General features: G+C 33.8%; 2 protein-coding genes across 3 annotated transcripts in view; one reads left to right on the top strand and one right to left on the bottom strand.

Moving 5' to 3' along the window:
* LOC113523148 (acetylcholine receptor subunit beta-like 2) overlaps positions 1-27,910 on the bottom strand; it is a 111,784-nt gene that overhangs the window by 7,317 nt on the left and 76,557 nt on the right. The gene's annotated exons all lie outside the window — the stretch shown is intronic.
* LOC113510741 (uncharacterized) lies at positions 213-26,964 on the top strand. The gene is made up of 10 exons (XM_031907253.2): positions 213-307; positions 1,227-1,320; positions 2,582-2,707; positions 3,050-3,141; positions 5,394-5,501; positions 18,052-18,133; positions 19,198-19,329; positions 21,438-21,511; positions 24,927-25,034; positions 26,059-26,964. Exons 1-10 carry the CDS (start codon positions 267-269, stop codon positions 26,204-26,206), a joined length of 1,005 nt encoding a protein of 334 aa, XP_031763113.2. The 5' UTR covers positions 213-266; the 3' UTR covers positions 26,207-26,964.

Below are 27,910 nucleotides of genomic sequence, written 5' to 3'. Positions count from 1 at the left end.
CCTTACATACATTAGAAATAGACATACAAAAGGAATCGAGAAATATATTCTTCTGAAATCCACGCCACTAACCTATGTTTGGGCTGCTAATTGCAGGAAAGCGCATCTTTTAGGTAGAATTAACCGGGCGGTTGACAACGTCGATTTATCTAATTGTTAAAATACATATAGTGAACGTAATGCGACACGGTCACTACTCGGGTTTGTCACACGGAACTTACAGTTCTGTGGTTTGGTCGTTTATAATATAGGATTATTGCAAAATAATGGTATTTAGTGTCATGTGGATTGCATACTATATTTTGATGTAAGTATCTTTTATCTTTATCTAATATTAGCGATCCGTCTCGCTTTCACACGAGTAGACGGATATAAAGATACATTAGTATTTTATGTAATGTTTTTATAAGTAAATATGTAAATAATAGCTTCGTAAAAATGTAACACAAAATATCACGGATTACATTTTGTAATTTTCAAATTTTCGTAAGTATTACAATTTTTTTTTAATAATATATTTCCTATATTACTCGCTGATAATATTAGTTTCTATAGCGTTTTTTTTTTTTTTTAATAGTTAAGTAGTTTTTTAAGTGTATCCGTTAAAAACCAACTAATATACGTAAAATCAAATCTTTTGCCTTCATACCAAATTACTGTAATTATTCTAAATAAATATAAATAAAATATGGCAAGCGAGTTGACCCGCAGTTAGGATCTTGTCATATGGTCCCGATATAGGCCACCCCGTCCTTTCCCCTAGGTGTCGTAAGAGGCGACTAAGGGAAGGCAAGGGATGAGCAGCGGCACCCCTTTTAAAACATCTCCAAACCCTAACGGCGGTTACCAATTCGCCTTCCAAACGTAGTAACTAGTAGCAAAACGGCCCAATAGGGAGGCTTATTTATTTATTTAACACTTTATTGCACCAACATAACATGATTTGTTAATTTTCAACTAGTAGCAAAACGGTCTTATTGCTAATCTCTTCCAGACAACCTTTGGGTAGAAGGAATTAAAGCATAAATAGGTAGGTGGCGCGTTAAAAAAAATAGATCTGTAAAAAATAATATCTGTTGTTTAACAATGGACGCTGCTATCCATATCTCGACATTTAAGTTTCTTTAGTCGCTTCCTACGACACCTATAGGAAGGAAGGGATGTTCCATCTCTAATTATATACACAATAAATGTATATTAATCTATCGAATTGTGTACAATTTCAGATTAATCACTTTTGTGTTAGCAATAACTAATCATGCGGAGGCGAACAGACGTCAGAAAAGATATCTTATCTTCACTACCGGCACTCAATATGGGGCAAGTAGTATTTTAAAGAAACTGATCTCCCTTTAAATCCCCCATCATCGTCATCATATCGGCCGTTGACTCTCTATTGCTGAACACAGGCCTCCCCCATTGACTGCTATAAAAAACGGTCCTGAACCATTTATATCCACTGAAACCACCAAATACATGCCACTAATCTACGAGTAAATATATCAAAAAAGATATTGAGTGACTGGCTGACTGACCTCGGATTGATGTATGATCAATGCACAGATGAAACCGTTGCATCTAGAATCTTGAAATTTTACAGTTACTTACTTTGTATAGCGTAGATAATAATGAGGAAAGGTATTTTGAAAAGTTAACCCTTAAAGTTTAGTTTACTTAACCCTTAAACTTCCAAAATCCATGCGTACGAAGTCATGGTCCAAAGCTATTATCATATATGTATGAGCTAGCTGATCCGATAGAAGACGGTCTGTCAAAAATTGTAACTGTATTCAAGGAATATTTATTTGGAAAAAAATAAAAATTAGTTTTATTTAGAGAATCTTTCATTCTTTTTTCATCAAAATCATCTTCGGACTTCAACAAACATTTAAAAAAAGGTATAGCTAATATATCCAAGCGTTTCCAAGTTTTACACTTAGCAACATATTTAACTTATTTATTAATAATTAATGTATATAGAGATATATATAGGGGAGGCTTATGTCCAGCAGTGGACGGGTAATAGCTGAAATGATGACGATCATGATATATATGTATATATTAATACGAAAATTTGTAAAGACGTTAGATGATTCTACAGCTAAACATATTCAAAATGCCATTTGGTACCCACAGAAGTAGGTTTTATCCTAACTTAACACATAGGATGCTTAACACACTGACACACGCGGGCAAAGTCGTGGTAAATAGCATACTATTATACTGTACATGTGTATACATTTATGCCAAGTTCTATATACACAGATACGCAAAGTCAATAAACACATATATTTATGTATGAACCAAATTGTTAGGATGTTTGTTACTCAATCATGTGTAAACGGCTGAACGAATTTAAATTAAATTTGGTACACAGATGGACTATAGATATAAGATAGAATGCCCGCAGCATTATTGGCTCGTACTTTGCTTTACGTTACATCAAAATAATATTTGTATTTTACATATTTTTTTCACTTCATCACCGTTGAAAAAAATCTCACCACCTCTGACCATTTTCATAAAAGGAAATGAATGATCCAAATAAAAAATAATATCTTTTTTAATTGTATTTTTATAGATATTTGCAACAATATCAATCCCCCTCCATCCTGAGACGACAGTTAGCGTTGCTTGGTTCTTCGAAGCAAATTATTATAATGTAGCCAATGCAACCTACTTTGAACCTCTACTAGGAGATGTCACAGTAAGTAACATGAATACAATAATATTTACACTTCCATTTTACACAAATCAAAATGTATATATATACATACATACGAATATTAATGGATATCCGGCACGAAGGACCATGTATAAAGATATTTGGATACATGCAAGAGACATGTATTTGCTCTTCAATACAAAATATAAGAGGGAACATTAGTATTGCCATACATATAAAATAAAAAACCAAAAAATTTAATTTTGAAATTATCATGTAGTAGTTAATACACAAAATATTTATGATACGTCATTTATTATTTTAAATTTAAAATTAATTGAATTTAGAATTAAATGAAATAAAAATTAACATGTATTGTTTCAGATATCAAGAGATAGGAAACAGAGAAGTGTAAATGGACACAAAGGTTTAACGAGAAGTTACATTTATATTATAATCGAATCTATGTTGGAAAAGTAAGTAAAACATACAGACTTACTGACTTGGATATATAAAAAGACTTCCAATAAAAAGAAGTACATACTTAATTTACGTACATTTTTTATTGTGAATGTTATGTGAGGACTTTACAAACTGCGAACCTATTTTAATAATTCTTTTTGTTATCAATATAATTCTAAACATATATTCAAATATCTATTTTTTAGCTAATGAATGTGATGACATTTTCAAAGAACGCTTCTTTCTGCCCAACCCTCGAACATTTACATATCTTAGTCGCCTTTTTCGATACCGACGGGAAAGAAAGAAGTAGCCTATTCTATAGTGGGACCATACGATAATATCTTTAAGTATAAATATATCTAAATATATGTATCTTCAAACATCGTTTTTTTCTAATGGAATGGAATGGTCACCGCCTACTCTATTGGTATACGCTGGCGGGGTATCAGACTTTTTTTTAATAAATGATAATGGAATGGTAACTCCGGCTGCGCTAACGGCATACGCTGGCGGGGTACCAGTAAGAGATGATCGGTGAGGATGAAAAGACAGGTCAGTTAGCCCATCGTAACGAATTCAACGATAAATTACGAGAAAAATAGTCACGATGGTTCCCAGGGGGAACCGCGTGGAGGTCGACCTGATAGGGTATATATTGATATCAATGGGAACTAACCGGGTATGGTAGATAAGGATGGAAATAAATCAGTTACCCCATCGTGACGAATTCAACAATTATTAACCACGGTAATTTCCAGGGGGAACCGCGTGAAGCTCAACCTCGTAGAGTATATTGCTAGCAATTGCTAGACCCCATTACGGACAATCCCTTTCCCCACTCAAACGCCGATTAAACGATGAGCAAACACGGACGTATATACTAGTTAAGATAACAAAAGGTACGCAAACATGTTATGCAAATACTGTAATGTGGGTTTTGCGATTTATGAAATTAAATTCACCGTGCTGAATGTTGGTTGATTCAGATTCCAAATGGAATTTGATTGCGGGACACGCCGCCGCTCCGTTCCAGTTTTCCAGTTCATTTAGTGCGATTCCATTGTAATTTTTTTTTTTTTGGTATTTTCAAATTAGAGAGAGCACGAAATTTTACTATTCCAATCAGCTACATTTTCTAGTGAAGTGAACATTGCGTGCTCAATATGTTTTTACTGTATATTACTTTTTATACGCTACTTTGTGCACTTAGCTGGGGTATTGTATTGATTGACCGAAATACAGAGCAGCCTATGTCCATCTTCATGCCAAACAAATAAATTCACATTTAAATTGGCTGGTTTTTATCTTTACGAAGAAATCTACCCGATGGATTTGTTTTATGTAATTTAAAATGTCAAACAAGTTTACAGCCCACCTGATGAAAAGTAGTCATTTTAGATGGACAATAATTCAATGTACACTCCACCTATTCATAATCTGGCTGAGTACCAGTAAAAGATGATAGTTTGGTTGAAAGTTAACCACAATAGTTTCCACGTGGTAATCAACTAGACAGGATATATTTCTTACAATAGGGCCGGTAGCCTCCAATACTAATAATCCCCCCTTCCTCTATGGAAAGTGATAACCGTACCTCCCCTCATACCTCTAATTCATTACCCGTTCCTGAGAACTAACACGTTGAGCCTCCATAGCGTGTAACTTCATTATCATATCCTACTATTCAAAAGGAAACAGTCATATAGGCATGGCTGATTAGCGGCAGAAACACAAGTAAAATAGAAAATGTCTTTTCTACAAATTCTTTCTCTAGTAATTTACGTATTAAACTTATTGGATATTAACTTAGTAAACGTGTTAGATTAAAAAAAAAGTATTTTTTTATGTTTGTTACCTCATAACTCTGTCAATTCTAAACTGAATTTGATTATTTTTATCCGAAAGTATTTACTTACAGATTAATCGCATATAATAATAATAATAATAATAAATCTCTTTATTTTCAGGTATATACCCATAGTTAACATTTTTATATTATTAATTAAATAAATTGTTAATATATAAATTTGATCCGATTTGATTTAGTTCATTTATTAATTTTGTGATAGGTAAAGGTCTAAAAGTTAAACTAATTTTTAGACCAAAATAAATCCGTTTTTTTTTGTGTGTCTCAATCTTTTATTATTATTATGCTGAACAAAATGGCAGGCAAAGTTAATAAATAATAATCCAATTCACTTATTCCAATACCCTATTATTAGGAAATAGGGATATATCTGATAATAAGGCTATTTTTCCACAGACACGGTTACCAGGGACGGCAGTGCTTACTCAGGGCCATTTGTGAGGCGGCTACCTCGCAATATCCTCACAATGGATTATTGGGCGATATACTTCACTTGATACTTACGTAAGTTTTTTATTACGCTTAATTTATTTGATGATAATAGATTGGATATAATATTGACAACCCTAATAGGCAACATATTGCCTCCTTCTTACCTCCTGATGGTCACAAGTTCGATCCTATTACAACACAAATGTTTGTATTCATTTATACCTATTTCTATTGATGTGAGTATTTTTTCCATCGTATTCCCTTTATGGGGGAAACCTATCTTCACTACTGAACATAAGCCTCCCCCCATAAGCAAGGTTTGACAAGTGGATTGGCAACCGCAGTTAAGCTTTGGTGATTTTTTTTTTAATGTTTAGTTACTCTGTATTGTTTCCTTCATAACATTACAATAGTAAACTTATTATAAATACAATTACAAGAAATACTATATATGTTTGAAAAATATTCATAAATACATGAAACATAGTTTTACAAGTACAGCTGCTTAGTGACAGAAACCCAAGTAAAACAGAGGATAGAGAATGTCTTTTGTACAATATCTCCTTCTGGTAATTTATATATGTACATAATACATACATAAGTACATAAAAACTTTTTAACTAATTTCAATTAAAAAAGCAATTACTATAAATGGTTCCGAATTGACAAATATATCGTCTAAGATACACACAAAACTTTTTAAAGTTGGTTAAAAATTCACCTCCCCTATCGTAGAACAAGGAAACTTCAGTCTTTTGCTAGCTCTCGTAATTATTTCAAAATGCATTAAAAGAAGTCACTTTAATACGTAATGCTATAAGAATGAGATTTTTAATAGTGGGAATGCTAGTCCCAATTTCTAGCAATGAAAATCATCGTGTTTAATTCCTAGTGCATTAGCCACGACGAGTCATCCAACTCGATTTCATCATCATTAAAGCCTTCTTTAATGATCCGCCATTCTATATCATTAATATAGGAGTAAAAATGATTGCTACGAGTAGTAATGGGGTCTAACAGCCCCGTTTCTAGCAACATACCCTGTCAGGTGGACCTCCACGCGGTTCTCCCTGGAAATTATCGTAGTTAATTCTGGTGGAATTCGTCACGGTGATATGATTTCCTTCTTTTTTTTAATGGGTAATAATGGAATGATAATCCCACCTGTGCTATTAGTATATGCTGGCAGAGCAGCAGTGAGGGATGATAGATGATGAAAAAAGCAGGTCAGTTAGCCCTTTGCGACAAATTCCACTAGAATTAACCACTATGGTTTCCAAGGGGAACTATGTGGAGGTCGACCTGATTGGAAGGGCTAAGGGTCAGTCAGACTCCATTACTTATAATCCCTTAGCCCCCACTGACTTATTTCTAGCATATACCATAGCAAAGGCAGGGTTACCATTCCATACTCACCCGTTAAAAAAAACATTAGTATTGACATATCATTCCTTCTTTATCCATTGAAAAATAATTAGTTTCTTTTTTCTAGACCCTCAACATCGATCTCGGAAGATACAATAGATGACGTTTATTATGAAGCAGAATACCATGGAATAAATGATGATTGTAATCATTACAGATACCAATGCCCTGATGATCCATTGGAACACATATCAGCACGAATTGATGATTTTGTATAAATTTGTACCTCAGAGGTAACTCATATCAAGTCACCAATAAAAATGTTTAGAAGGCAAATAAATACATAAAAAATTTCATGTTAGCAAGGGAGGACTTATCTCTGAAAGAGATCTCTTCCAGCCAACCCAGTGTAGTTAGAGAGAATATGATTTAATTTTATTTATTTATTTTTGGATTGAACTTTGTTTATATTTATCTCTAACTTTATAATATAGTATTTCGACTTATTAATTTGAATACGAATAAATAGAAAATTTTTGTAATAAGCGGATTTGATACAAGTTACCCCTGGGGTAAACAAATATGTTTTTGTTTATTATAAAAATATAAATAGATTAATATTTATATAAACTTTAAATAAACAAAAATCCTCTCATTTATTACATAAATCAAGGCAACCAATATCAGAAAGTGGCAGAAAAATGTATAAGGTCAAAAATTTATTGACTACTACATAGGGTAAACTCACCAGACCCAAACCAGCTAAGGGTAAATTTTATTACTTTTTATGGAATAAAAGATTATTTATCAATTCTGACGATCACTGTTTGAATTCAAACTACTGTATTGTTTCATATAATAACGTAAGAGGTAATATATATTTCAGGCATAGTATTAATATAATAAATAATAATATGCTTAGAAATGAATGTAAATAAATAAATGAAAACTCTATTGTTCCCTTCAAAGTATGATGCAGATTATAAAAATTAACAACATATTTACAAAATGATATGATACGATTTTTTTTATACAACTTAGAATGTCAAACAAGCTGACGGCCCACCTGATGGGAAGCGGTAACCGTCGCCTATAAACATGAGCAGTACCATGGACATAACAGAGTATACTGTTTCGCCTATGATACCTCACATGCGTTGCCATTCCTGAGGACTCGTGTTACTCCTCTGTACCCTGTAAATTCACCTTTACCACATGCATAGGACAGTTAAACACGAATAGGACAGATATACCCAAGCAAACGACTTTTGTACAAAGTCTCCCTCTGTTAAATACTTCTAAATGATGATAAAAGCTTCCTTGGCAAGCGTGGCAACTACTAGAAAAAAAATTCAAGAACAAGACCTATGTTCAGCAGTGGACAGTTAACGGCTGAATATAATGAAGATGAAGAGAAGAAGAAAGTGATATCTACTAGGTAATCAACAAAAGATAAAGGTATATACTCAATGTGATATATTAAATATACATTTAAATAGACAAAAAGTATATTTAAACATTCATATAAATCTAAAGAGATCACAATAAGTCTAAAATGTACTTAAATCCCAAATAAGTACTACAAATCTCATACTACAAATATTGCCTCCAGCAACAACGTAGAGCCCGGTAAACTTCGATACTCAAATCAATATTGACTTTAATGGTAGTGCATAAAGTGCAGATTTCAATATATTGTTATATCACATCGTATCGATACGACGGGTTATAGTACACAAAATCAGCAACGTCGACAATCCAATGGGAACGTTGAAAACGAGACCCACTGCTCATAATATCGCTCAGCGTAGTATGCCCACCCTGTATACAGTTGATAGCATCTTCATGTTTTTTTTTTAATGAGTGATAATGGTATGGTAACCCCGCCTGCGCTATCGGTATATACTGGCGGGGCACCATGATAGATGACTGATGAGGATGAAAGCAGGTCAGTTAGCCTATCCTGACGAATTCAACTAGAATTAGCCACGATAGTTTCCAGGGGAAACCACGTGGAGGTCGACCCGACAGGGTATATTGCTATTAATGGGGCTATTTGACCCCGTTATTACCAATCCCTTGATGTTAATATTATAACTAGATTAGCTGTATCCCGTGGCTTTGCCTGCGTACACCAATTTTATAAAATAAAGGATGTGTTGAGTTCGGATATAACCTATCTATGTTCTAAACATGCAAATCCGTTAAGTAATATTTACATGGAAGAGTAATAAACATTTACGTATTTTATTTATTTATTTATTCTTTTAAACTTATTAAAATATGTATACAGAGCAGACTTAATGCCTGTTGGCATTCTCTACCACACAACTATTATACTAAAGAGAGAGAGATATAGAGTAAATGATGATGCATTGGACTAATAAAATAAAGTAAATGAAATAAATATTAATATAGATAACAACAAATTAATACATTTTGAGATAATTGAACATATATATACGTGTCCTATATATATATATATATATACGGCCATTAGGCCGATCTTTCCTAACGCGACTACAGTTCAGTACGAATCAATGATCTGTTTACCGGCACTCAGCATTTCCTTGTTTATCACGATGCAGATACTTTGACAGAGGCCATTCTGTGCCATTTTAAATAATAGGTTAAATAACCTGCATGGAACAAAATAAAATAATTTTATTTTTAGTGACATAAATAATTGAAAAAAAAATTCAGTTATACTCTATATTTGACATTTGCATTATTTAAAATGTTGTTATAATTATTCCTCTCCATCCAAAGGTTGCCTGGAAGAGATCGCTTTTAGCGATAAGGTCGCCCATTGTTTTCTCATTGTGATTATTTCATGTAATTGTCTATGTTTATAATAAGTTCACTATTGTAGTCTTTTGGAGGAAACAATAAAGTGTATCAATCTATCTAAGATTTATTTAAATATGGATACAAAATTAAAGTAAATGAGTTTATTTGCATTAAACAGTCTTTAAATAATTAACAAGGCCACATAGTATTAAGTTTGGCACCTGTTTAATTTCCTTAAGTGATATAGGCATGAAAATATTTATATTTTATAAAAAAAAAAAAGCGAAACGTAAAATTATAATACAATTCTTACATCTTAGTAATATAATTTAAACTGTGTGGTCCCTGCATAGAATAGGCCACTACTTTCTTCCCTGTAGTAGTTAGTAGTTGTAAGAGGCGACTAAGAAAGGGCGAAGATTGGGCAGCAACTTCTCTCTTGAAACATCTCCAAAGCTTAACTGCAGTTGCCAATCCGCATGCCAAGCGTGGCACTTACTGCCATATAAGGATATATATGTGATTAAAAAGGCTCCATCACATATAGAACGTGTATACCAAATTTCATAGTGCTTAATCCGCTAAAGCGCTATAAGGTAACAAATAAACAAACTCAGTTTCACATTTGTAATATTAGTATGTTATAAATGTACTATATTTATATCTTATATTGTAAATGTGACATCATATATAATATTTTAGACATAAAATATTAGGATAGAATAAACTAGACAGCACATTATCTAATGGGGGTCCTTCTGTCCACAAACTAGCATTGGCGTATTTGTCCCCTCACCTCACCCCCTCTACTGAAAATAATATTACATCAATTCAACAATACAAAGCTTGTTGAATATATAATATATAAAATATAATATAAAATATAATATAATATATAAAAAAATATATAAAAAAAACATAAGAATAGACAAACTGTGAGCATTCCAACCAGTCCATCCATTATTTACTCCTTAGATGCTCGTAATAAAATGTCATATCCCACGACGACATTAAAAATAAAACGAGGCGGAGTTCGCGAGCCTTGAAATAAAGTAATAGACAAGTGTTGACGTCATCGCAAGTGCTGTTGACTTCGGGAGAATGTGCAACCGTACGCGAAGCGGAAAATAAATCCTCTCATTACGAACCCTTTCCGTTTATTCCGATTTTCTGGCATTTTAAAAGTCATTTAGCGAAGTAAATCAGACCTCAAATGTATATTCTCTGTTTGTTTTATATTATATCGAGGTACAGTCTACAAAGAAAACAACACTCACGTCTGACGTTGACGTCACACTGATGTCATTGACTCTAAACTGATGTCATAACTCGGTAATTTCCAGGTCCTTTTAAAGTCTACCTGGGATGTAAAGTTAGTCGTTTATCAAGAATTTGGCAAGAAATCATCATCTCATTACCGTCATCATCATTTCAGCTATTATTTGATCACTACTAATCACAGGCGTCCCCCACAGACTGTCAACTGCATCCACTGACTCCCTGCAATGCATTTAAGGTCGTCACTCCATCTAATGGAGAGTCATCCAACACTGCGTTTATCCATATGGCGGTGCCACTCAACAACCTTCCTTCCCCATCGGTTGTTAGTTCTTCGAACTGTGTGACCAGCCCATTGCCACATCAGCTTGCTTAACCTTCGGGTTATGTCGGTTACTTTAATTCTTTTGCAGATCTCCTCGTTTCGGATTCTCTCACGCAAAGAAACTACAAGCATAGGACTCTCCATAACCCGCTAACGATTTGAAGGCAAGAAATAGATTGAATAATCTTCTTGAAAGGCACATAATATCTGTAAATCACTCGCCCTAAAGAAACTTTGTATCGATTTAATTAAAGATTTGAACAGGCACAAGTTGTGGGCACAAAATTGATTAAATAATCATAATATAACCCATGAAGTTGTACATATAACTCGGAACAGCCAGGACCAAGTTAATTTAAAAAAACTGTAATTCAGTAGAAACTCAAAGTATTGTCCAGCCTATAACGTTTTGGAAGTAATAAATAGACTGAATAGTTGGCAGAAGATGATAACTGTTGTCTATTGGGGGGAAAGGGATTGTTAGTAATGGAGACTGAGAATCCCGTTGCTAGCAATATACATGACAAAAGTATCTCACTCGTGTTTCAATGATTGTGTTTGCATGGCTGTGTTTCGGTTTGAAGGGTGTATATAATTTACTGGGTACAGAGGAATAACACCTGGCATCTGGGGAGTATCATGTGTTATGTCCATGGTACTGCTCATGTCTATAGGCGACGGTCCACATTCCATCAAGCTTGTTTGCCATTCTAAGTTGTATAAAAAAAAAAAAAACCCAACCAGGTCCAGCGGTTCTCCCTAAACTATCATGGTTAATAGATGAATTCATCATGATGGGCTAACTGGCCTGTTTTCATTCTCATCAATCACCTTTCACTGGTGCTCCGCCAGCGTATCCCGTTAGCGCAGACGGGGTTACCATACCATTTTCACCCATAAAAAAAAACTGTTGTCTATTACATATACAAGAAGATATATATCTCAGAATATAGTGTAATACCCATGGCATCTCTTATGTGTTAACAATCCTGAAGAGTCAGATAATATTATATTTCTGTACCTTATAATTACACTGTTATATCCCAAAATACGTATATCACCATTGTCTTGGGAATAGGTGGTTCTATAATCATTTATTTATAAATTACTCACCACACTTACAATATCCCAAAACGTGTAGTGAGCCAATAAACCTAGTTTATTTTACAAACCTAAAAATTTTAAACAACATTTAAAAAATATATCCAATTTGTCATTAAATATATTAATATCTGGCTGCTAAGCAATCATAGAATTGAGCAGAGACATATTCAAATATTTTTGCAATATATAACATATACATATACAGTATATAGCCGTATAATTGATGATGATCATTCTTTGGTTCTCGCCCTGCTGCACCTAATTGACTATTTTTGTAATGTTGTTTTGCTTTATATTGCTTTTGTTTTGTTATTATATATTAAGCTAAAAGATGTCCCATCAAAATTTATAACTTTTTAATTATTATAGATGAGTCTATGTATGTGTATGTATGTATATATATATATATATATATATATATATATATATATATATATATATATATATATATATATATATATATATATATATATATATATATATATATATATATATATATATACATGTGTATGTATATATATATATATCACTATATATATATATATAAAAACCGATCAATTTTGTCATTACGCAAATGTGAAAACGATTCATGGCTTAACATAGATATAAATTTGATTATGTATTGACTGCAATTCAGCTGTACGTTTTCCAAAAAAATAAATAAATAAAAAAATAAATGATCCCGGTATAGAATGGTCTACTTCTTCTTTTCCCGTGGACGTTGTAAGAGGTGATTAAAAGTAAAAGGATACGCAGCAGTGTCCCTCTTAAAATATCATCATTCTTTTTGGTGTACTGTGAGAGTGTTCCTTTGTCGCCTCTTATATTGTCCTAAGATTAAAAATCTTAGGAAATCATTAGATATCGCCGCGTGGTCCCAGCAACTTAATAGTTGGGGATGGGCAGCAGTGTCCCTCTTAAATTATCACCAAAGCCTAACTGCAGGTTCCCAACCCGCCTGCCATACGTGGCAGCTGCTGGCAGAATATCCCAATTGAGGAAGGCCTATGTTCAACAGTGGACAATTAACATCTGATTGATGATAATGATGACGATGATGAAATACAGTATGGAATCGAAGTCGTTAATATCCTTTTAAAGGAGAATTCTACCAACGCAATGGCTTCCAACAGCTGGGGCACTGCTGCACGTTCCTCTACTGTTAAGTTCAATTAGTCGCCTCTTACGATACTCACAGGAAAGGAAGGGGTGGCTTATTCTATGCTGGGACCACACGGACTTAGGGAGATTCTTAGTTTTATTTACCGCTAATAATTCAGATTTCACTATATATAAAACTATGTATAAGTATGTGTGATCACCAAAGGCAAGCGAAATCACTCAGATCTTAAGTCACATGTAGAGACTCCCCAACGACACCCACTGAGCGGGTTTTGTAACGTAAATTGTACGATTACGTATGTCAAGACGGCGCAAAGCCAATTTACGTGTCGCTACCTCGATAAATCCTGTTGATGTGCAATTATGTGTATTTATATTTTGAATTTTATCGGCAACGGATTAGATTCCAATTTGACACACCTGTATATGCACGAATGCCGTTTACATTTTGCGTTGGCTATGAATGTAAATGTTTATATTATGAAATGTTTATTTTTACTAAACGGAATTACATTCGAGATGGGCGGAATACTTTGAATTTTTGCTGCACTCTAATCATATTTCTTTATATATATACATTTGGAAAACCAACATGTAAATGTTGCGAGTATTATTGGAACGTGTCGCCTGGTATGGAAGAGATTTTTTTTATTAAGAAGCACATACATTGGCGGTGATAATTTAGAATATATTATAAAGCAATAGCTTTATAATATATTAGCTATAAGCTATCGCTTCCTTTCCCATGGGCGTTTGAAGAGGCGACTAAGGGAACAGCAATATTTCTTTTAAAACAACAACAAAAGCCTAACTGCGGTTGCTTTTTTTTAATAAATGATAATGGCATAGTAACTCCGCCTGCGCTATCGGTATGCACTGGCATGGCACCAGTGTAGGATGACAGATGTGCATGAAAGCAAGTCAGTTAGCCCATTGTGACGAATGCAACAAGTATTAATCACGACGGTATCCAGGGTGGGCCGCGTAGAGGTCGAACTGACAGGGCTTGCTAGCAATGAAGCCATTAGTCCCCGTACTAACTCGCCTGGCAAACATGGCTACTACTGGTAAAATCACCTTATGTTGGAAGTCTATATTCAGCAGTGGACAGGCAAGTGCCATATAGTATGGTAGGCATTTATTGACAATTGCCACTGTAGTGAAGATAACACTCGACATATCCACATTTTGCCAAACATATTTAAATCAAAAATGGAACGAGACGTGCCTACCAGTCGTTCGAATTATTATAAATCTTTCCTTTTTTCTTAATTGATATATTTGAGAAATAATTCTTGTAAGAAGCAATTTACAGTGGTACCCTACACTTTGGTTATGTTTTGTTAAGAGAGAGACTGGCTGAAAACCAGCGCTGTGCAGCTGTTCACATTGCGCTGGGACACTGACAGGCATCAGCTGAGCCGGTTCCTTTTGCCTAGTATGGGTCCACTTTTTGTATATGTTATTTATATTTTATATTGTAATTGTATGTTTACCTGCAATAAATGTTTCTATTCTATTCTATTATTTTTATACAGTAAAAGCTATAGAGAAAAAACTTAAGACGTCATAAGTGTAACAGGTTTTCAGGTCATTCCGAGCGCCTGGTCAATTAACGCCATCTACCTCGATTTTCGAGACAAGAGTTGGTCACATAACGGTCACTAAGTACAGTTCAATCGACAGTTTATACTGCGAACATTATATACCGACGCGGCAATAAGTTGTTTTTCTTTTATACAACCTAGAATTGCAAATAAGCTGACGGTCCACCTGGTGGAAAGTGGCAACCGTTGCCTATAGACATGAGCAGTACCATGGACATAACAGAGTATACTGTTTCGCCAATGATACCCCCCATGCGTTGCCATTCCTGAGGATTCAGGTTTTATTCCTCTGTACCCTGTAAATTCACGCCATATACCACCCTTCAAACCGAAACACAGCTGCTTCACGGTTGAAACACGAATAGGACAGAGGTACCCAAGCAATCGACTTTTGTACAAAGTCCCCCTCTGTTGTTTTATTATCCTTACTAATATTATAAATGTGACAGTAAGTTTGTTTGTTGTCTGTTACTTTAACAGCTCAATTAACTGCCGTGTTGTTATAATATACCAAATATTATTTATTTATTTAACACTTTATTACACCAACATAACAGGATTTGTTCAACAATTTTCATTAAGAATAGTGTAGTACAAAAGGCGGCCTTGTTGCTAAGCAATCTCTTCCAGACTTCCTTTGAGTAGAAGGAATTAAAACATAAGTAGGTGGCACGTTAAAAAAAATAGATCTGTAAAAATAATAAATATCTGTGACAGCATAGTCATTTATACATACATAAATAAACACGTATGTCCAAATATATACATACAAATACATATATAAATATATATATACATACACATATACATACGCATAAATACATACAAATATACAACACTAACACATATATATAACACACATAAAACTGGTAATATGGAGGACTAAATGATTACAAGGATAGGTAGTGGGATTTAACTAAATTTGTAAAAATGGGCAAAGATTGTTCGCACTGTATAAAGGTAGAGAGTGAGTTCCATAAACGAACTACTTGCACAGAATAGGATTTGGAGTAGAAAGAGGAAGAATGAGTAGGTATTGTGAGTTGGAGTTATAGATATAATGTAATTATTCTTTGTATCAGTGATAAACTATATTAATGCTAAGAATATTATATTATTCTACTCCTGTTAATTTATTAAAAGATACTATGAACAACAAATATATTGGAATATGGCAGTGAATTTACAGCGTACAGAGGAATATCACCTGAGTCCTCAGGAATGGCAACGCATGGGGGGTATCATGGGAGAAACAGCATACTCTGTTATGTCCATGGTACTCATATCTATAGGCGACGGGTGCCACTTTCTATCAGGTGGGCCGTCAGCTTGTTTGCCATTCTAAGTTGCATAAAAAAATATTAGTTTTCGTTTCCTGATCTGATGAAAAAGAAGAAAAATTAAATTTTGAAAGTATTTATTCGACACAAAAAACTGAGTGTAGCTGACCAAATTATTAAAAAATTAAATGGAATGAAACTTATGGGATTAAATTGTATCAAATAATAAAAACTTCAAAATTGCCAAAATATTGGGGTCGATTCTGAAGTGTAATTTTTATAAACCTATCTTTTAATCTTTTATTTTAAATTGAGATACTTTCATGAAAATATTGTTTTATAAAATATCTATTAGAAATTGTTCATATTGGTCATTAGAATAAATATTTTACAGTGATATTAAATTGAAATTTTAATTTTAGAGCTATATTTACAGATATAGCGCCTGAACTGACCTCAATATCTGATAAATCACACGCAAAAAAAACTATCAAATTGATGTTGTTCCTGTGTTTGAAATTGGATCAAATAATAATAATAAAAAAGATTATAATTTATATCTAGTTATTATGATTATTTATTATGTCTATTTTATTATTTATATCAAGTAGTACATTTATTTACTTATTCTTTATTGCACAATAAAACTTTGTACAAGTGGCGAACTTAACGCCATATGGCATTCTCTACCAACTAATCATTAGGAAAAAACAATATACAATATATAAATATATATACAATTCGTTTAATTATTTTTATAATTCAAATTTTTTTCTTGTTACATAGTAACAAGGAAAGAGGTAATTCATTGCCGCACATTTATTTAGCGGGTGAATGTTAATTTCGTGCATACACAGTGGATCGCAGTTCACAGTTCGGTTACTGGTTGAGGTTCAGTTGGTGTTCTATAGTTATAGATAACGTGAAGTGTATTTTGATAGTGATAGTTCAATTGACAAAATGAAGTGGCTCAAAGTATTCATTAACATGTAAGTATTCATCAATAATAATGTCTGTCTATACTGTTTGTTTGTTTGTAATGTATAATACTCAAAAACTACTGAACCGATTCAAAAATCCTTTCGCTTATCAACGAGGAGTATAGGCATCATATAATTTTAAAATTAAAAAAATATCCTTTCTTGCGAAAACTACAATAATGTAACTCAAGACGTCAAAAAATTGTTTTTTTTTTTATTGTTTGGGGGGTAAACTAGCAGGAAGATCACCTGATGGAAAGGAGGATTGGAATACCGTCGTTCATGAACACCTGCGACGAGAGATTTACTTGTGCATTGCCGGTTATTTAAATGTAACAGTATATAAAACATAACATTTAAAATTATATAGTGAAACAAAATATTATGAGACATTATTTTTTACTAATGATGACCATCTTTGATTAAAGGAGAACAGATAGAAGTGAGTTGGTGGTGTAAGAGCGAATTAATAATTTTTACATGCATAATATATTATACATCTGAAATGAAGTCATCAACATACCAGACTTTAACTGCTCACTGCTGAACATAAGCCTCCCCCTTGGGAGTTGTTGCCATGCTTGGCAGGTAGATTGGCAACTGCAATTAAGGCTTGGAGATATTTTAAGAGGGACGCCGCTGCCCATTCCTCGCCCTCCCTTAGTCGCTTCTTACAACACCCATGGGAAAGGAAGAGGTAGCCTATTCTATGCCGGGATCGACACTGTGAACGTTATGTGTGTGTTTCTAATTTTTTTTTTATTATTTCAGAGCACTGTTGAGTACTTGCTCTTCGTTGAAGAACGAAAGGCAGAGAAGAGGCCTTATATTTCCACCCACAAGTCTTTACGGGGTAAACTTAATTACTATTCATATAGCTTCACCAGAGGGAGACTTTGTACAAAAGTCGATTGCTTGTGTACCTCTGTCCCATTCGTGTTTCAACCGTGAAGCAGTTGTGTTTGCATGGCTGTTTTTCGGTTTGAAGGGTGGGATATGGCGTGAATTTACAGGGTACAGAGGAATAACACCTGAGTCCTCAGGAATGGCAACGCATGGGAGGTATCAAGGGTGAAACAGTATACTCTGTTATGTCCATGGTACTGCTCATGTCTATAGGCGACGGTTACCACTTTCCATCAGGTGGGCCGTCAGCTTGTTTGCCATTCTAAATTGTATAAAAAAAAAGCTTAAGTAAATTATTACACACATGACTTAGACATTATTCAATTTATTTAGAAAACCCATCGGTATTTTTTATGTAATGATAATGGAATGGTAACCCCACTTGTACTATCGGTATATACTAATGAGGTACCAGTAAGAGATAATAGATGAGGATGAAAGCAGGTCTACCTATCATAAAGAATTCAAAAAGAATTAATCGCGACGGTTTTCAGAGGAAACCGCGTGGAGGTCGACCTAACAAGATATATTGCTACCAATAGAGATATTACTAATAATCTCATTCCCCCAACTCGCCGATACTAATACGTTAATATATTTGGATGAACCGAATTAGGTCTGTTTTAATTGAACAATTTGACGTTTTATTGTTTCTAACTACTCCAATGATGTACAAGCGTGTATGTTAAAATACAGTATAGTCTACGTAAAGTCACAGTATACATAATACCACTAATTCATACAGTATCTTAAGAAAAGGGACAGGAAGCGTCCCTTTCTTCTCAACCTTTCTACCACCTTCATGATATAAATATTTATATATTACTATATACATGTACTAAATTATTGTATAACCTACTTGTGTACCAAATTTCATTTAAATCTGTTCAGTACTTTTTGCGTGAAAGAGTAACAACCCTCCATCTATTCAGCCAGCCATCCACGCATCGTTACAAACTTTAGTGTTAATTATATTAAAAGGATTTATTACTACTGCCTTACCATTTTCAGACGTTTATCGCCATCGCGGTACCAGTCGATATACCTGATAAGAACGTGTTTGTCTCTTACAACTTCGAATCGAACTACAGCGTTCTCACCAACATCACGCAAATAGACGAAGTAATATACCCCAATCTGCCTGTAAGTTTTGTTGCTTTTTATACAGTTATTTAGCAAAACACTATTTATCTTATCTCTTCTTCTGATATCCCATTTTGAACAAACTCAAAAAGGAAACCAGAGGGAGACTTTGTACAAAAGTCGATTGCTTGTGTACCTCTGTCCCATTCGTGTTTCAACCGTGAAGCAGTTATGTTTGCATAGCTGTGTTTCGGTTTGAAGGGTGGGATATGGCGTGAATTTACTGGGTACAGAGGAATAACACCTGAGTCCTCAGGAATGGCAACGCATGGGGCGTATCATGGGCTAAACAGTATACTCTGTTATGTCCATGGTACTGCTCATATCTATAGGCGACGGTTACCACTTTTCACCAGGTGGGCCGTCAGCTTGCTTGCCATTCTAAGTTGTATAAAAAAAGAAGAAGATTCTTAATTAAGTTGTGTTTTTTTTATGTTTGTTACCTTATATTTACGTCAGTTGTTAACCAATTTGAAAAATTCTTTTTTTATCTAAAAGAATATACAACGGTGTCCTAAAATTTTAACTGAATGGGTCCTATAATTTAGTTATTAAATGAAAATAATTAGTTTCGTCACCATTGATTTCGAATTTTTAGGAGACACTGTTGTAAATAGCATGATGCAGTAATAAAACATATATGTATTTGAGATATAATAATAAGTTCAGTGAAAAAATACGAGACATGTCTTATAAAAATCTGACATAGAACAAACACTTAAAAATAATACATTGTTCTAAAAAACCTCAGGGTCAACAGTCAGTATTAAAACTCCAACAGACACAATCTTTAATTACTATTTTTTTTTACGTTATTATAATATATAATAACGTAAACTACGAGTAGGTAAAATATAATTACATATATATAAATATTTTTTGCGTCTTTCTTTTTATTATTTTGGTGTATTTACATTGGATTTTTATTTTGTGATCCTATTATATGAATATAGAGTAGTACTTGATATTCTACACTTGAAATAAGTTTTTTTTTTTTTTTTATGGGACACAATCTTTAATTATATTTGAACAAAAATTTATAAATATAACTATAATTATGGATAGACTGATTCGAAAAATATCTCTATCTACCTTAGTCAAAGGTGTTTATTGACTGTTTTTTTTTTTTGATGGGTGAAAATGGATTGGTAGCTCCGCCTGCGCTAGCGGGATATGCTGGCGGAGCACCAGTGAAGGGTGATAGATGAGAATGAAAACAGACCAGTTAGCCCATCATGATGAATTCATCAGGAATTAACCATGATAGTTTCCAGGGGGAACCGCGAGGAGTTCGACCTGGTTGGGTATATTGCTAGCAATAGTATTCTCAGTCTCCATTACTAACAATCCCTTTTCCGCCATTTATTGACTGTTACAATTGTAATAAACATAATATATCATGATTACATTTTGCCTAGCATATAAGAATCCAGCACTACATACAACATTTACCAGTGGGAGACTTTGTACAAAAGTCGTTTGCTTGGACACCTCTATCCCATTCGTGTTTCTACCCACAAGCAGTTGTGTTTGCATGGCTGTGTTTCAATTTTAAAGGGTGGAATATGGCAGTGAAATCACAGGGTACAGAGGAATAACCTCTGAGTTCTCAGGAATGGCAACGCAGAATCATGGACGAAACAATATAATCTGTTATATCCATGGTGCTACTCAAGTCTATAGGCGACGGTTACCACTTTCCATCAGGTGGGCAGTCAGCTTGTTTGCCTTTTCTAAGTAGCATAAAAAAACTGACACCAAAATTAATTTAGTTTGTTATCAGTGTTTTCCATCAGCAGAAAGTTGTTAGATATATAAAAATTTACTGATATATAAAGTAGTCAGTAAGTTGCCATATGGTCCCGGCATAGAATAGGCCATCACTTTCTTTCCCGTGGGTGTCGTAAAAGGCGACTAAGGGAAGCGCGAGATGTGAGCATCCGCCTGCCAAACATGACAACTACTGGCGGTCCCCCAAGGGGGATACTTATGTTCAACAGTGGACAGTTAAAGACTGATGTGGTGATGACGGTGTTATAAATTATTTTAACTTTTAATAGCTAGTTACTAGCTTATGACCCTAATTATTTCATACTCAACATTTACAGGTTATCAGCTCTCGACAAAGCCGCAGCATCACAAGGGAACTAGCTTATATGGTATTAGAAAATCGATTCAAGGAGTAAGTTTTTTATGGATATATTTTATTGCTCCGTATATAGTACTATAACGACAATATCCGTACGTCTGTCATAAGGACCAGATCGTATACAGAATAAGGAAGTACCTACTTATAATTCAAATATTGCTGTGTGAATTTGAATGTAACACCGTAACCCAAATCCATATTGGATTTTATATTTAGATAAAGCATGACAACAAAAAATATAAAATGTATAAAAAATTTAAAAAGACAAATAACTATTATAAGATTGTGTGTATGTGTGCGTGTGTGTGTGCGTGTGTGTGTGCGTGTGTGTGTGCGTGTGTGTGTGTGCGTGTGTGTGTGCGTGTGTGGGTGCGTATGTGTGTATGTGTGTGTATGTGTTTACTCGTATGTTGCTTCCTTTTTCTGGAATAAAATTTCAATTTTAAATGATTAAAGCCTACATTCGACTATTTTCCACAATCAAAGATTTGTTTTAACTGATTTAATATCTAAAACATTTCACGCAAGTAGGTACTTAATATTTTTAATCTATTCATAGTTCTAATATACTAGTACTTGCAGATTAAATTTAAACGTTAAAGAGACAAGGATAGTATGTATCATGATATTACCACTATTTTCCTTTCTAAGAGTCGTACAGACTCTCTGGAGAGTTAACCTCCATTCTTGCTTCCGACTCCATTAACAAAATGAATAGCACTAAGCTAACGTTGTGTCAGCGAACCATATGTTATTTTATAATAGCTTTTATATCCAAAACCAGTCGAGCGGAAATACAAGTTTGATGTGATAATACGCAATAATAGGAATGGTTCTCCCTATTTCTGTGTTCCTAGTACAATCTCGGCAGCTTCAAAATTTTATCTGGTTATATACGTTCGTTCCATTTTAGATTTGTTTTAATTTTATCATTTTTATCATTTCATTTAACCCTTTATTGCACCATAAACAAAAATATGCAATGACAATTCAAGTACCATAAATACAGATTGAAATATACACGTAAAGGTACAAAAGGCGGTCTCATCGCTAGGGCAATTGCTTACAGACAATCTTTGGTTAAAGGAGAAGAGATAAAAGTGGGTAGGTGGCGCGAGACAAAATTTTATTATTTTGTTTTCTAAAAATCATAAATTCATCATCATTGTCATCATTGCATCAATTTATTAACTATACACTGCTGAACATTCGGCTTCCCTCGTAGACTGCTATAAGAAATGGTCCCGAGCCACCTACATCCTGAGTTGATACTCAGAAACTAAACTTATGTTGAAGTAAAAAATAGAGAGAAAATAATATACTTTCTTTTCCCAAATAAAAAGGACAAAAATGTACCATTCCGTAAAGTCATCGCTTTAAATATTCTTTATTAACACCATAACTATAGAAGCACGGAGCCCCTGCTCAGAATAACAGAGCTGATGGTAACAATATCAGTATGGCGTAGGAGTAAAATATAATGTGTCACGTGTCAATGGCATTTCATCCCCAGGCTCTCGTAATATGATACTAAAGTAACAAACCACGAGGCACCAGTACAAGAAAAAAAGCTCGAAATCAAACTATATACCAAACTGTCTAGCCAGCGCGATTTTATTTATTTATTCTTCATTGAACACAAAAAATTACAACATATAATATATATATAAAATAAAGATGTCAACAGGCGAGCTTAACTCTGTAAGAGTTCTCTTCCAGCAAATCCTGAGTGGAAAGGAGCATTAATTACTAGCGGGCAGTGTGCGTACAATAAAAATGATGATGGTAATAATAAGCAAGTATCTTACTCTTTCTTTTTAATGGATCATAATGGAATAGTAACCCCGTCTGCGCTAACGGTATACGCTGGTTCTGCACCAGTGAGGAATGATACGTGAGAATAAAAAGGCAGGACAGTTAGCCTATCGTAATGAATACGCTTGGAATTCAGCACGATGGTTTCCAGCGGGGACCACGGGAAGATTGACCTGTTAGAGTATATTGTTAGCAATGAGACTGGTAAACCCCCAACAATCCTTTCCCCCACCAGTATCTTACAAGATCTTATAAGATCAAACCCTAATATGAAATTTTAATATACCAGTATTTCGGTATTATAACATAGCTTGATTGCTATTCCAAATGGTAAATAAAAAAGGAAGCTATAATAATAATATCTCTCTAAACCAATTTTCAAACAAACCATTTTTGTGTTCGATTTTCCTTCCCTCTATGTAATATTTCTTATCCAATGTATCGAAATACGAGTATAATATTCAATTTCTTAAACTTTGATCCGTATATCTAAATTAATTTTGTTGAAATTTAATTATTAGTACGCTAATCAATACCCAATTATACTCGCTAATTTCCAAAGCTATGTAATATACTTTACGTTATAATTATAAAATTTACATGGATTTAATTATTTTTTGTGAATAATTTACGTAATATTTAATAATATTTAAAGCTAACCTCGTTCTCTTTAAGATCAGGGTACTCATTATCCTTTACTTGAAAACTAAAATTTTTTAAAATAAAAATCATTCAGTTTGTAGAATTTTTCCTTTAGTTCAATTTTAGTTTAATCAGCTTATAACAATTTTAGTTAACTAAAATCCTATCAAAATAATTTTTGATAAATTAAATGAATTAATTTGTAAATGACTGAAATGTGATCATGAATTTTTCAGCAAAATAATAATTTCAAAGTTTTATAATTTGTTTATTATATTACTTCCTACTACATACTTGGATTGATGAGTTAACCAATTTAAAAAATTGATTATAATTAAAAAATACAATAAATAAACATTATACATGTACGAAGAGAAAACTAACTCTCTTATTATGGTCAATCTTATAGTTTCACTTAAGTGACAGAAATTCGACGTAGAAACATAGAATTAATTATACGTGAGACAAGAGCTATAAATAAAGATAGAGGTCTTTAGTACTGACTTCTATTCAACTACCCTGCATATAATACTTGGTATCAAAACGGATGAATAGATCGTTCATTTAATAAAAAAAAGAAGTTTTAAATTTCCCGCAGAAAAAAAGAAGTTATATCAGTTTGTACTCCTATTTTATCACCACACAGATTTTTTACTACTTTTTTACGCACTACTTCATATGCGTGGATTTCAGAAGTAATAAAACCAGTTCTACAGACCACTTGTAGATGACGTATCAAAGTGAAACGGTGAAACACCATATTTTAAGTAAGACCTTCAACAATCTAAACCGGTAAAAACCTCATCCAATTTGGTGCAGTAGTTTTTGCGCAATGACCCAAAAATAAAAGACAAAATTTCTAAAAATTATTGTTTTGGCATCCATTGATATTATTAAGTCCTCTCACGTTCAATTCTCTTAAAGATATCAATATATAGAGACATTATCAAGTTACAAATTTAACATATCCCTTTTAAACTCTTTTCTTCAGGTATGGTATGAACGGTAAAGAGTGCATGCTAAGGAATATCTGTGAAGCAGCCGAAACTCCGCTGCATCACAACGGCCTCTTAGGACACATAATGCATATTATATTTACGTAAGTATAAAATTATGTATCTTCAAGAAAGGAGCATATTCCTTCTTAAATGGCTGGCAGCATGCCTGCAATGTCTCCAGTGTTGCGAGTGCGCATGGGTAACGGTAGTCACTTATCAATAGGTGAACCGCATGCTTGATAATGAACATATCTCAAATTAAAAAAGTTAACCATGTATTTTTGCTGAATCAGCATTGGTGCTCGATGCCAAATCACTCACTTGTTAAAGCTCTAAGCCTTATACACCAACAAATGATATTCTGAAGTTGCCAAACTGAGTTTTCAAAAACGGAGTAGATACTTAGACTGTTTTTGGTAAATTGTAAAAATGTTCCTTTGTCGCCTTTGTCTTATAATATCCTAAGATTAAGATGTAGTGATCTTACCAATCGCCATGTGACCCTATCATAGAACCACACGTCGATTGGTAAGATTAGGCTACCCACGGAAACGGAAAGGGTAGCCCATTCTATGCCGGGACCATATGGCTATACAAATTTTATACTTACAACAAAATGAATGTAGTCCAACTGTCTGTACCTTACCATAACTTATTTAAGTAAGTATAGGTGAGATACTTTTTATACTACCAGAGGGAGACTTTGTACAAAAGTCGTTTGCTTGAGCACCTCTGTCCCATTCGTGTTTCTACCATGAAGCAGTTGTGTTTGCATAGCTGTGTTTCGGTTTGAAGTGTAGACTATGGCAGTAAATTTACAGGGTACAGAGGAATAACACCTGAGCCCTCAGAAATGGCAACGCATAGAAGGATATCATGGACGAAACAGTATACTCTGTTATGTCCATGGTACTGCTCATGTATATAGGCGACGGTAACCACTTTCAGTCAGGTGCGCCGTCAGCTTGTCTGCCATTCTAAGTTGTATAAAAAATAAAAAATAAATGAAAACTAATTAACGCGAGAAAAGCTACAGGATGCAGCTAATAAATATTACCAATAGTAATATATATTTCTAAGAATTCTTCGTTTGTTCGTCCGTTCTTAAAATTAATGTAATTCCAGGCCATCCTCGTCCCGCGAGGAAGGAATCGACGATGACTACTACGAAGCCGAAATGGAAGGGCAAAGGGGGAATTGCGACAGATATCTGGACGACTGTCCGTTCAGCTTGTTCGACGTCATCACAAGATTAGTTGAAATACGTTCATAACTTTACAATCTAATACTAAAGGTCTGCGCAGAAGATAAACATTTTTTCATCATACAAAGTTTCTTATTCTCTAAGTCAGCCTTGCCCAAAATGGGTGATAATGCCCCCTTATAGGCGCTGCAGGCTTAAAGGATAGTGGTAAGATACCCAGAAAAAAAATGGGGGCGTTGTGTAAAGGCCAATCCTCTACACAACGCCCCCATTTTTTGTGAGCAGTGATTTGTTGATCTTGAATTAATAGTGGTTTTTAAGCAGGTGAAAAAAATGGGGCGCTAAAAATAATTTATTTTCAAAGTGGGCAGTAGGCAAAACAAGTTTGGGAACCCCTGCTCTAAATACTGCACTTGTACAACATATCGTCATAGTCGTAGAATACTGACGGATCTGACAAATATTACATATATAGATCCGTCAGTATTCTACGACTATGACGATATGTGTGTCGTAGCATGCGATGTTAGGTATTTTATTATGGCTGAACAAAACGTGGCTCAGGACCGTTCCTTATGACAGTCTATAGGAAAGACCTATGTTCAACAGTGGACAGATAATGGCTGAGATGATAATGATGAGCAAAATATATGACGATAAGTGTCTGTTATTAGATTTTAAAGCCTGCTCCCTAAAAAGTGTCAAAGAAGAAAGAAATGGAAAAGAAATTTTGTATGCGAACAGATTTTCCTTTGTATACGCCAACTATAAAAATGGAATTTTGTAAATAAACATAACATATAATATAAACTCTTCTTTTTTTATTTTTTTCTCTCAAGATATCTCGTAAAACAATTTATTATCAATACACCTACCTATATGACTTTACTTTCACTTTGGTGAAGTTAATGACTATGACTTCTAATTAATAGTTGATTATTAATAATACATATAAAATGTTGCATGCCGAGCTGGCTGAATGTCATGGTTACACAAAATGTATAATGTTATCTAAACTTACCACATTCATCGCAATAAATTTCATTTCATTTCATTTCATTTCATTTCATTTCATTTCATTTCATTTCATTTCATTTCATTTCATTTCATTTCATTTCATTTCATTAAAAACCTGACATATATTTATATGTATTTTATCTTTTAAACATGTCTAAATCTCATTTTTATATTTAGTTCAATTATCATAATTCATTTCTAATGACCAGGATATCTATCGATATGTTTCTTATACTCTGTGATCTTTTTTTTATACAACTTACAATGGCAAACAAGCTGACGGTCCACCTGATAGAAAGTGATAACCGTCGCCTATAGACATGAGATAACAGAGTATACTGTTTTGCCCATGATACCCCCCATGCATTGCCATTCCTGAGGACTCGGGTGTTATTCCTCTGTACCCAGTAATTTCACGCGACACAACTGCTTCACGGTTGAAACACGAATGGGACAGAGGTACCCAAGCATTCGACTTTTGTACAAAGTCTCCCTCTGTCAATGTAATTAGGATTTTCTTCCATTCGCCTGAACAAGCAAGCGTATCTCTGCAATTAGGTATATTTCTAATATTGAGCAAATTATAAACATAATACATTTTGATTTGTAGTCTTCATTGATCTAATAACCATTCCTCGGTTATTTAAATTTTCAATTAGTATTAATTAAGAGTCAGATTTAAGTAATATAGAATTCGTAAACTTCGTATTAATGTGTTTTTTTTTAATTAAGTGCTGATATCTATCTAAAAACTAG

Source organism: Galleria mellonella, unplaced genomic scaffold (assembly GCF_026898425.1).
Source record: "Galleria mellonella isolate WM207_F2 unplaced genomic scaffold, CSIRO_AGI_GalMel_v1 utg32, whole genome shotgun sequence".
Classification (NCBI taxonomy): Eukaryota; Metazoa; Arthropoda; class Insecta; order Lepidoptera; family Pyralidae; genus Galleria; species Galleria mellonella.
The sequence above is the reverse complement of the archived record's forward strand: the minus strand, read 5'-3'. Positions and strand labels throughout refer to the sequence as shown.

Bases quoted from the DNA above. Each gene is read 5' to 3' on its own strand.
- LOC113510741 (XM_031907253.2), top strand. From the start codon at position 267: ATGGTATTTAGTGTCATGTGGATTGCATACTATATTTTGAT. The intron at 3,142-5,393 runs GTAAGTAAAACA...ATTTTTCCACAG, and splicing joins ATCGAATCTATGTTGGAAAA to ACACGGTTACCAGGGACGGC. The intron at 21,512-24,926 runs GTAAGTTTTTTA...TCTTTTCTTCAG, and splicing joins TTAGAAAATCGATTCAAGGA to GTATGGTATGAACGGTAAAG.